The 12,446-nt window shown below is 37.7% G+C and overlaps 1 protein-coding gene across 7 annotated transcripts in view; it reads left to right on the top strand.

The window, feature by feature from the left end:
• Nucleotides 1-12,446, top strand: part of SLC17A5 (solute carrier family 17 member 5) — a 69,444-nt gene that overhangs the window by 31,247 nt on the left and 25,751 nt on the right. For 4 of the 7 annotated variants that reach the window (XM_044757364.2, XM_014828636.3, XM_014828638.3 and 1 more), the window contains exons 7-9: nt 622-780; nt 4,579-4,711; nt 6,271-6,418. In XM_044757364.2, coding sequence (XP_044613299.1) covers nt 622-780; nt 4,579-4,711; nt 6,271-6,418 — 440 coding nt within the window. Of the gene's footprint in view, nt 1-621; nt 781-4,578; nt 4,712-6,270; nt 6,419-6,862; nt 6,976-7,463; nt 9,218-12,446 lie in introns of those variants that run through there. The other 3 variants (XM_070496483.1, XM_070496482.1, XR_011497788.1) reach the window with 3 other exon arrangements.

The following is a 12,446-nucleotide window of genomic DNA, read 5'->3' as shown; positions in this document are numbered from 1 at the left end:
ACCCCCCTGCACTGGGGAGGTCGTACCGTATGTGACTGTCTGGCATACTCAGGGAACAACCTATTTATTAAATATTAATGAAGCCTGGTTTCTTTTCTTAGAATGAAAGTGAGTATAGCTAGAAGTCTGTCTTCCCACACCTCAGTGGGTCATCTTGCACACCTCTGGGGTGTTCATACCTGACTTTGAAGACCATTATTCCAAATGGCTGCATAAAAACCTGCTGTTACACAGTTCTTATAAATCATTTTAATTTCAAAAGATTGGATAATGAAATATGAATTCTAGTAGGACTTCCAGTCTCTTTCCTTTTCACTTATGTTAATCTCTGAATTTGGTTCTGAAACTCTATCTTCTAGATGGAGAAATTAATACTGCAGGTGACTGCAGATGTTCATGAAGAGTGGTTAGGGTTGACATGATAGCTCTAAGATTGCATCTCTATTTTTTCTTCTAATCTGAATCATGGACTCTATTGACATTTAATATTTCGAAAGACTTGGTTTAAAAGTCTAGAATTTACTAATCAAGTCTGATTACATGTTCTAGATGGAAGTTCAGCTGAAAAGGCATAGATCTAAACATAGCTGTAGCTTATCCTAATTGTACTTGTTTTTTCAGCTTTCTTCACAGAAGTCAGTGCCATGGGTGCCCATGCTAAAATCACTGCCACTTTGGGCTATTGTAGTGGCACATTTTTCTTACAACTGGACTTTCTATACTTTGTTGACGTTATTGCCTACTTATATGAAGGAGATCCTAAGGTTCAACATTCAAGAGGTAAGAAAAAGTAATCATCTGCTTCTTATAGAGAGTGTACATTTTAAACTGCACACAGTATTTGTTTTTATCTGTATGAAATACAGTTATTTGTGTCTTCCATTTTATTCTGATAAACTAAATTCTAGAGACTTCTCTTTTTGGCCTCACAGTTGTTCCTTTTCTCAGTGTGTGTTAACTCTTGATTCAAGGTATCTTTTGGCAGGTATCCCCTTTAACCGTAATGGTCTTACTAGTCCCTCGTAACATGCCCGGATATCAGATGACAGATTCAAGTGGTACAGTGTCCCATGTGAGAGAGCTCGGCGTGGGGAGCGGGCAGCGCAGGCGCTCGCGCAGAGCTCCTCTGCAGCGGGTGCTACTTAGGCCTGGGCAGAGCTATGGTTGTAAAGCTAGATAAAAAGGGCCTTCCTGAAACTGCTTGTTCCTGCTGAACTCATCAAATTGAGGCTGTTCCTAATATCTCTACCTTGACAGATTTTGTCTTTAAAGTGATTGAGGAAGAGCCTAAAAAGAAAGAGGCACAGTTTGTAGGGAAAATTGGTGGTATTTTTGCCTTCAAAATGAAGGATAGATCAAAGACCTAAATGTAAGAGCTAGAACAGTGAAACTCTTAGGAAGTGTACATCTTTGTGACCGTGGAGTAGGCAACAGTTTCTTACGTATGACACCAAAAGCACAAGTAACCAAAGAAAAAAAATAGGTAAATTGGACTTCATCAAAATTTAAAACTTTTTATGTGTGTGTGAGGAAGATTGGCCCTGAGCTAACATCTGTTGCCAGTCTTCCTCTTTTTTCTTGAGGAAGATTGTCCCTGAGCTAACATCCGTGGCAGTGTTCCTGTTTTTTGTGTGGGACACCTCCTTTGCATAGCCTGACAAGCAGTGTGTAGGTCCATACCCAGGATCCAAACCCGTGAACCCCAGGCCGCTGAGGTGGAGCGCTCAAACCTAACGATTAGGCCAAGAATAAAGACCCAGTGAATGGGAGAAAAAAATTGCAAATCATGTATCTGATAAGGATCTGGTATCCAGAATAATGAATTCATAGAACTCAATAATAAAAATACAGCCCAGTTTATAATGGGCAAAGGATTTGAATAGACATTTTTCCAAAGAAGACATACAAATGGCCAATAAGCCCATGTAAAGACACTCAACATCATTAGTCATTAGGGAAATACAAATCAAAACCATAATGAGATACCACTTGACACCTATTAGAATCCAAAAAACCAGAAAATACCAAGAGCTGGTGAGGATGTAGAGGAAATGGAACATACGTTGCTGGTGGGAATGTAAAGCTTCTGTGGAAAACGGTTTAGCAATTCCTCAAAAAGTTCAACATAAAGTTATCATATGACCCAGCAATTCCATTCCTAGGTCTGTACCCAAGAGAATTGAAAACATATGTCCACATGAAAACAAGTACACAAGTATTTACAACATTGTTACTCGTAATAACCAAAAGGTGGGAACAACCTAAAAGTCTGATGAATGGATAAGCAGGATGTGGTCTGTCCTATGGTGGAATGTTCCTCAGCCACGAGTGATGGACAGCCCAGAGGTGGAGAAGCAACCTGGGCGGCGCCCCTGAAGACTGCAAGGATGGCTGCACAGCTGCGTGGGCTTCGTGGACTCAGCTTTCAGCAGCGTTCCAGTCAGTCTCAGTCACCTACCTTTCAAAGCATGCTAGACACATTGGCCAGGTGAACTGAGCCTTAAACTTCATCCAGGCAGCTAAGCTGTGAAGAGCTCATCTGGGTACTTTTGAACACCAAGATCAGTTATACTGAAACAGAGCCTTGAATTGCACTGACGGCAGTGACACTGAAATGGGGCTTTGGCAATGGCTTCGTTGTGAGCAGCCTTGCTTTCCCCAAGCTCTCTGTGAGTGACGCCTGATGTAGTGTACGATGTAGCAGTGAACTGCGTGCACACTTAAAGCTCATTCCATTGACGTCTCTGTTTGAGACCATCCTCGAAGAACTATGGAAAGAATGAAATATCAACAGCTGGCTGGTCATTAGTGTTAATTGCCTTCATCTATTTTTCATTGTTTTTTTAAGTTCTATAATAAGAGACTATAAAACTAGAATCTTTTATTTAGATACAAAAAAGGCGTTTTCTTTTTGAATCAAAATTAAGAGAAATGTGAATAGAGTCTGAAAATAATCCCCTAGTTGTATGGAAGCCTGTTTTTAAAATGGATTTTTTTTTCTTGAAGATCAGTATATTACATTCATGTAATGGTCTTTGTTCGAAATAAAGCTTGCTTTGAGAAGCGTTGTATTTAAAATTATAATTTCATTAATTTAAAATTTTAAGATTCTGATCCTTCATTATAAGCTTGCGTTTTCATATAAGCTTAGTTTCATTAGTTATCCTCACTTTTCTCTTCTCCTAGTTTTTTCCAATTCCAGTGTCCCTATTTCTTACAGCTCAGTGAAGGTTGGGGAAATATCTGTTACCTATTTTGGATGTTAATATTTTGTAATCAATTTTTAAATAATTTTTAAAAGCAAGGAATCATATCCTTGAACAGAAAGCAGAACAAGCGTGGAAGATGCCCATGGATGCATAGATGTTGAAGATTTCAATAGTTTTAGGTTGTTGAGCGAGTTTTTAACGTTGGAACTTTAAGTGGAAAAATTTGTTAACACTGAGGGATTATGAGTCTCATCCCACTAGGGAACAAAACCAAGATCAGAAAATTTACTTCTCTCTTTGCTGCAGTTTATTCATGTGTAGGATTCTGCCACAAATAATTATAGATGTGATCCCACTATGCAGAAGTCTAAATGGAATAAAATTTAAAGAGGAAATTACTGAGCTTAATGCCAGAAAGAAACAAAAATCTTCAGCTACAGAAAGACAACTGGAAGCATACAACATCTGAATTTAGAGGACCACAAACTGTGATGGAAAAAATTAAATCTTTTCTTAAGCACACTTAAATTAAGTATTAACAAATTTTGCTGGTCTTTACCATTAATGACACGGATGGAATTATTACCAGATTTAAATATCACTGATAAAATATCTTTCTACATTTTTTGTGTGTTTGAAAAACTCTAAGAGGTGTACCCATCTCTCTTAGACTTTAAAAACATTTGTTTTTATCAGAATTAGGCCATTTAGTCTTGGCACCTGGGGTTTATGCTGAGGAAAAAAATTAGAAAAAAGAAATGTCTCTTTTTTCTAGTATGTGTTCTTCGTTTTGCAGAATTTGTGGTTTCCTAAAAAGCTGACTTTTCAAATCATTTTCTACAAAGCAAATAACACATTTCCACTATGAATTCTGTTCCGTATCTTCTGGTGGTCTCATTTTGTTTGGGTGGTAACTTTTATGAAGGAAGAGAAGAGGGAAGAATCGAGCGCCCTGTCTCCTCGCTGCCTTCGTCCTCTGCTCCCACGTATCACCAGGCGCCTCGTCCACATGGCGTTCACTTTAGGATAATTCATCCAGCTGTACATTTGTCTGGTGGGGCTTCCTGTATCTATATTTTATTTTATAATAAAAAATATTTTTAGGATAAATAAATAAGTAAAAATGGAAGACAAAAACTGTTCCTTGGGGAGAATCCATAGGCGAATAGAAATGCTTGTCTTCTCCCACTGAGGCCACAGCCCAAGTCCCAGAATAACGTTCCAGATGACCTCGAGCTGACTGGACCTTGTGGACGTCTGCGTGTGTTGCTGTGTGTTTCCTTTGTTTTCGAGTGGTAGTGGATGTGTGTGTGTTGTTTTGGTTCTTCCTCCCACCATAATTAATCCTGTATCTTCTTATTCTTTCCAGAATGGGTTTTTATCGGCACTGCCTTATTTGGGCTGTTGGTTATGTATGATCCTGTCTGGTCAAGCTGCTGACAATTTAAGGGCAAAATGGAATGTTTCAACTGTGTGTGTTCGAAGAGTTTTTACCCTTATAGGTAAATGAGGTGAATCGGGTTTTGTTTGGTTTACAGTTGTTTACTATGTTTATAGTACAAGGCAAAATAAAAGTGGTAATATTAGTCATTTATGTTGTTCACATATCAAAACAGTATGTTTTAATGCATGTAGTGTATTTCTGTACAAGATTGTTTTTGAGCCACGCATATTGAGAATTAAGATTTATAATATCCTGTTATCTCCACCATAGTCTCATAACTATTAAAAAATGGCTTGCTTTGTAGAATATCATTCCCAAAGTTTAAAAATCATTTTGTTTTCAGCTCTAGGTTTGCAATGAAAATAAAATATTATTTAATTTAAATATTTTAATTTTATTTGTGTTATTTAAGATCCATCCCTTTTCTTTTTTTAATTAATTTATTTTTTATTGCAGTATCCTTGGATTATGACATTATATAACATTCAGGTGTACACCGTAATAGATTTAGAATTCTGTGTAGATTCCATCACGTTCACCACCCAAAGACTAATTGCAATCCATCACCACACATGTGCCTAATCATCCCTTTTGCCCTCCTCCCTCCCCCCTTCCCCTCTCCATCCCTTTTCTAAGTGAATACATATTAAATTTCAATCCAAAAGTATTTACTAACATCATTATATGAAATGAGGAGCTATAAATCAGAGAACTCAAAGGAACCTTAAATAATTATGTGTTGCAGACTCTGCTTTCAGAAAGGCAAATGTTAAGACTATCTAGGACAACTATTCAGTTTTTTAAAAGATCTTGAGTGAGTAGAGACCCTGAAAGTCGCTAATGGCTGGACTTGAGTAATTACATTGTGAAAGGACCCTATTTGTGATAATTCTGCAGACACCTTCTGAGCACACTTGGAACTGAAATAAATCCCTTTAGACTCAATCCAATTTTCTCCTTTTTGGCTTCCTGTTGACCTGCTCTGCCTAGTATATTGGCCATTAGCCATATGTGGCTATTGAAATTTTTAAAAGTTAAGTTCTTCAGTTGCAGTGCTATGTCCATCATCACAGAGAGCTGTTGGATCCCACTGCTGTTGACACGGGGGAGAAAGGGTAGCCTACTGGTTCAGTCCCTCCTGTGACTTGTGTTTCATGCCTAACTACCTGTAATAAACTATGCTTATTGTTGTCAATTGTCAAATCCTAGATGGAGTGTTTTTCTAACTTTATCCAACAGAGTTTATTATTTAGTGTATCTTCTTTGGCTATACGGATTTTAAATCACATTGTGTATCAACTGTTGCTTCTCTCAAGAGCCATGTTTTTCTCGTCTTCCTCGTTCTCTGACATTTAGCTGAGTTCTAGTCACATGTAGATTTAGGAACATTGCATAATGAAATTTTCCTTTTACTTTTATATTGCATTATGCCTATATGTTTTCTGGCAGGTTTTTTTTTCATGAAACTACATAATTTAAATTTAGAGTCTTCTAGGCAGTACAATGTTTCTACGGTAGGTGGCAGTAATATTAAATCTCAGATTTATACTCTGCTAAGGTAGAGCAAGCAAATGCTAATGCTAGGGCTTCGTTTTCATTTATAATTCTTCACTCCAGGAATGATTGGACCTGCAGTGTTCCTGGTAGCCGCGGGATTTATCGGTTGTGACTATTCTTTGGCTGTTGCGTTCCTGACCATATCAACAGCGCTGGGGGGCTTTTGCTCTTCTGGATTCAGCATCAACCATCTGGACATTGCACCTTCGTGAGTACTCATGTAGAGATTGGCTGTGATTGACTAAATTTATCTTTTTTAATTGTGGTAAAATATACATAACATAAAATTTACCATTTTAACCATTTTAAAATAGTGTACAGTTCTGTGGCATTAAGTACATTCACATTGTTTTGCATCCATCACCACCATCCATCTCCAGACTATTCCGTCTTCCCCAAGGAAAACTCTCTCCCCATTAAACACTAGCTCCCATCCCTCCTCACAGCCTCTGGCAACCACCACTGTACTTTCTCTCTCTGAATTCGACTGCTCTAGGAATGATTTTAAGTTGTTAAACAAGGTTTCAGTTTACATGATAATTAAAGCATGAAGTTGTTTGTAATTAAACTTTTAACTATCATTACCTCTGTACACAGTGTTTCCATAAACACATTACCTAGAACACATTATAACTTGTGTCTGTCCACCCAGCTGGAATGGGAACTCTGAAGGCAGAGACTGTCTTCCCCTCCTCAGGGCTCACCATGACTCGTGGCACATAGTGGGCATTTAGTGGATGGATGAATGTCCAAGACCAGACCCAGGTATTTGTGCAATTATTGTCTTCCCTATGTGCACACATATTTGTTTAGCGCTTGAAAGCTTACAAATCACTTTCACAAACGTAATCATGTTTTATCTGTAAAGCGTTCCTATGAGAAAGGTGTTCTTGACCTATTTTATGACTAAGGAAATTCAGATTCAGAGAAGTTAAGTGATTTGCCTTACACCACACAGCTAATAAATGACAGAGCCAAAACTTGAACCTAAAATTCTTTGAAGCCCAGAATTCCTCCTACAGCTAGCTCTATGAAAATATCCTTTGGGCCACATACTTCTAAGAATTCTTTTGTGCCAGTTGACAAGGTAGAAGAGGAAACTGTGTAAATAGTTTAACCCAGAAGACTTGGCACACTTAATTTTTTAAAAATGATAGATATGAATTTATTTTTGGAGAAAAGACAGGTGGTGTCCTATCTTTGCCCTACACCTAGATGACCTCAGAATCCTTCTGATTTCTGTTAATCCCCAGTCTTCCGTCCCTTCAGTCAGCACTTCAGGATAAGCTCCTCCGACCTGACTGTCACAGAATTCGAGGAGACCTTTGAAATCATTCTCGGCTAGTCTCTCATTTTATGTAAGAAGTCCAAGAAGGTTCTACGGGATTCAAGTCTTAGTGTGCTCAGCTCCTGGCTGAGTCCCGTCTGCCACTCTGCAGTGCTGTCTGCTGAGGCCCGTTCTCGGCCCCTGGGGCAGTGCCTCTTCCTCGCCATCCCTGAGTCCCCCCCAGGTCACACCCTAGTTTGTTTGTTTTTTTAATTAACAGAGCTTAAGATTGGCCCTGAGCTAACATCTGTTGCCAATATTCCTCTTTTTGCTTGAGGAAGATGGTCCTTGAGCTAACATCTGTGCCATTCTTCCTCTACTTTGTATATGGGATGCCACCACAGCATGGCTTGATGAGCGGTGTGTAGGTCCACACCCGGGATCCGAACCCACAAACCCCGGGCCGCTGAAGCAGAGCACACGAACTTAACCACTACACCACTGGGCCGACTCCCCCAGTTCTTCATTAAGCCTTTCCACACCATTGCTGCCTGCTTTTTTCTCCTCCTTTTCTCAATGCATTCCATTTATAATTTTATGCTAGATGCATTCATATTAACTACCTTACCTTGATATGTAATCATTTCTAAAGGTGACTCTTACCTTTCCTATCTCCCCAGTTTGGATGTAAGCTCCCTCAGACAGAGACATTTTATACATCCATATCACAGCTTCTGCACAAGGAGAGGCACACCCAGTCCATACTTGTCAAGAGGCTATGTGATCATACCAAAAAAGTAGGAGCCTCAGTGCTACATGTCCCTTCACAATGGGGAACCAAGGAAAGAAAACCAGTAGCACTTAGGCATCGGACCAAGAAACCATCTGAAATAAATGGTAATCTAAGCAAAAGCTCTGGAACGGTAAGCTCCCAGAGTGCAGGGGCCAAGTCTGTCTCACTCACTCCACGTGCTGGGCCATGGTCGGTGCTCCGTCAAGTGCATGAATGGAGGAATGAAAATAGACTTTCATATTCAGTACCATGTTAAAATTCTTTCTAAAAACTATTTGAGTATTGATCTTATTGTAGTAACACTTTTCTTTAAAGCTCTTTCTTTACTATTCATGTATAATAAAATCAATTTTTCTATTCTCTATTAAATTTAAATACATAATTTTTAGCCAGCTGGCGAAATCCTCCACATTATGGCCCCAACCTATCTTTATAATTTTATTTCTGCCTCCCCTGCCTTGCCTTCTATGTATTCTCTGCCCCAGCTGAACTAAACTACTCTTTACTCTCAAAAAATATCCCGCAACACAGACACACACACACACGCGCGTTTCCACTTTTCCTAGCTTTGGGATTTTGAAAAGTGATTCTTTAGTCCCTCATAGAATTATGAAGTTATCAGTGTAGACATGTAAATCTTCCTAAAGTGAATTGTAGTGATGCCTTTCTCTACAAAATTAGTAAAGATGACAACTTTAAATGAATATTACTTTTATTATTATGTCATTATTTCCTATTTCTAGTAAATGAAATATGAAACTTGTTTAGTTATCTCTTCATTTCTATAACCACAGTTATTAATTAGAGAAATTGATGAGTTAAATAGCTGAGTTTGTATATAAGCTACATGTATACGTATTTAAATAGCAGTTAAAAGTAACGCATAATAGTGAATTCCACAGAATACTATGTAAGTTTATATTAACAATAAAATTGAGATTGAAGTCAAAAATGTGGTATTTGCAGAGATTAGGAGTCCAAAGGAAATAGTACATCTAAATGAGATTTTACTCATTAAGATTTGTTTATTTACCTATTTGTTTTGATTGCTTCCTCCCGTTTTTTTTAATTGAGGTAACATTGGTTTATCACATTATATAAATTTCTGCTGCACATCATCATATTTCGATTTCTGCATACATTACATCATGTGGACCACCCACAGACTGATTACTATCCAGCACCATACCCATGTCCCCAGTTACCCCTTTCGCCCTCCTCCCTCCTCCCTTCCCCTCTGGTAACCACCAAGCCAATCTTTGTATCTATGTGTGTGTTTGTTGTTGTTTTTATCTTCTATTTATGGGTGAGATCATATGATATTTGACTTTCTCCCTCTGACTTATTTCACTTAGCATAGTACTCTCCAGGCCTATCCACGTTGTCACAAATGGCCAGATTTAATCATTTATTATGGCTGAGTAGTATTCCATTGTGTATGAATACCACATCTTCTTTATCCATTCGTCCCTTGATGGGCACCTAGGTTGCTTCCAAGTCTTGGCTATTGTGAATAATGCTGCGATGAACTTAGGGGTGCATGTATCTTTATGCATTTGTGTTTTCATGTTCTTTGGATAAATACCCAGCAGTGGAATAGTTGGCTTGTATGGTAGTTCTATTCTTGATTTTTTCCCCAGTAATTGTATTGAGATCATAATGGTTTATAACTTTGTGTAATTTTGGATGTACATTATTATTTATCAATTTCTGAAGGCACTTCATCATGCTCATCCCAGTAGTCTAATTTTTCCATCATCATACATTTGTGACCCATCATCCCTTTTGCTCACCCCAACCCCCTTCCCCTCTGGTAACCACTAATCTGTTTTCTTTATCCATGTATTTGTTATCTTTCATATATGAGTGAAATCATGCAGTATTTATCTTTCTTTGTCTGGGTTATTTCACTTAACATTATACCCTCAAGTTCCATCCATGTTGTTGCAAATGGAACAATTTTCTCTTTTTATGGCTGAATAGTATTCCATTGTGTGTGTGTATATATATATATATATATATACACACACCACATCTTCTTTATGCATTCATCCATGGAAGGGCACTTCAGTTGCTTCCATGTCTTTGCTATTGTGAATAATGCTACAAAGAGCATAGGGGTGCATAAATCTCTTTGGATCATTGATTTCATGTTCTTTGGATAAATACCCAGTAGTGGGATAGCTGGATCATATGGTATCTCTGTTTTTAATTTTTTGAGAACTCTCCATACTGCTTCCATAGTGGCTGCACCAGTTTGCGTTCCGACCGGCAGTGTATGAGGGTTCCCTTTTCTCCACATCCTCTCCAGCATTTGTTGTTTTTTTGTCTTAGTAATTATAGCCATTCTGACTGGTGTAAGGTGATATCTCATTGTGGTTTTTATTTGTATTTCCCTAATAATTGGTGAATGTTGAACATCATTCATGTGTCTATTGGCCATCTGTATATCTTCCTTGGAAAAATGTCTGTTCATATGCTCTGCCCATTTTTTTATTGGGTTTTTTGTTTTGTTGTTGTTGAGTTGTATGAGTTCTTCATATATTTTAGAGATCAATGCCTTGTTGGATAAATGATTTGCAAATATTTTCTCCAAGTGGGTGGGTTGTCTTTTCATTTTGTTCATGATTTCCTTTGCTTGCAGAAGCTTTTTAGCCTAATGTAGTCCCTTTTGTTTATTTTTTCTTCTGTTTCCCTTGCCTGCATAGACATGATATTTGAAAAGATGCTGGTAAAACCACTGTCAAATAATGTACTGCCTATATTTTCTTCTGGGAGTTTTATGGTTTCAGGTCTTGCCTTCAAGTGTTTAATCCATTTTGAGGTAATTTTTGTATTAACTCAAGCAAGATAATAGTATACTTTCGTTCTTTTGCATTTGGCTGTCCAGTTTTCCCAACACCATTTATTGAGGAGATTTTCCTTTCTCCTTTGTATGTTCTTGGCTCCTTTGTCAAAGATTAACTGTCCACAGATGTGTGGTTTTACTTCTGGGCTTTCAATTCTATTCCATTGATCTGTGTGTCTGTTTTTGTGCAAGTACCATGCTGTTTTCATTACTATAGCTTTGTAGTATATTTTGAAGTCAGGAATTGTGATACCTCCAGCTTTGTTCTTTTTTATCAGAATTCCTTTGGCTATTTGGGGTCTTTTGTTCGGTATAAATTTTAGGATTCTCTATTCTATTTCCCTGAAGAATGTGATTCTGATTGGGATTACATTGACTCTGCAGGTTGCTTTAGGTAGTATAGACATTTTAACTATGTTTATTCTTCCAATACATGAGCTTGGAATATCTTTCCATTTCTTTATGTCTTCTTCAGTTTCTTCCAATAATGTCTTATATAGTTTTCAGTGTACAGGTCTTTCACTACTTTGGTTAAGTTTATTCCTAGATATTTTATTCTTTTTGTTTTGACTGTAAATGGGATTGTATTCTTGATTTCCCTTTCTGCTAGTTCATTATTAGTGTATAGAAATGCAACTGATTGTTGTAAGTTGATTTTGTACCCTGCAACTTTTCTGTAGTGGTTGATTATTTCTAATAGATTTCTGATGGATTCTTTAGTGTTTTCTATTTATAGAATCATATCATCTGCAAACAGCAAGAGTTTCACTTCTTCCTTTCCAATTTGGATCCCTTTTATTTCTTTTTCTTGCCTAATTGGTCCAGGCCAAAACCTCCAGTACTATGTTGAATAAGAGTGGCGAGAGAGGACGCCCTTGTGTTGTTCCTGTTCTCAGAAGGACGGCTTTCAGTTTTTCACCATTAAGTATGATGTTGGCTGTGGCTTTGTCATATATGGCCTTTATTATGTTGAGGTACTTTCCTTCTATATCCACTTTATTGAGAGGTTTTATCATAATGGATGTTGGATCTTGTCAAATGCTTTCTCTGCATCTATTGAGATGATCATGTGGTTTTTATTCTTTATTCTGTTAATGTGGTGTATCACATTGATTGATTTGCGGATGTTGAACCATCCCTGCATCCCTGGAATGAATCCCACTTGATCATGGTGTACTATCCTTTTAATGTATTACTGTATTCAGTTTGCCAATATTTTGTTGAGGATTTTTGCATATATGTTCATCAGTGATATTGGCCTGTAATTTTCCTTCCTTGTGTTCTCCTTGTCTGGTTTTGGTATTAGGGTAAGATTAGCCTCATACAAT

The sequence above is a fragment of the Equus asinus genome, chromosome 24 (assembly GCF_041296235.1).
Source record: "Equus asinus isolate D_3611 breed Donkey chromosome 24, EquAss-T2T_v2, whole genome shotgun sequence".
Classification (NCBI taxonomy): domain Eukaryota; kingdom Metazoa; phylum Chordata; class Mammalia; order Perissodactyla; family Equidae; genus Equus; species Equus asinus.
The sequence above is the reverse complement of the archived record's forward strand: the minus strand, read 5'-3'. Positions and strand labels throughout refer to the sequence as shown.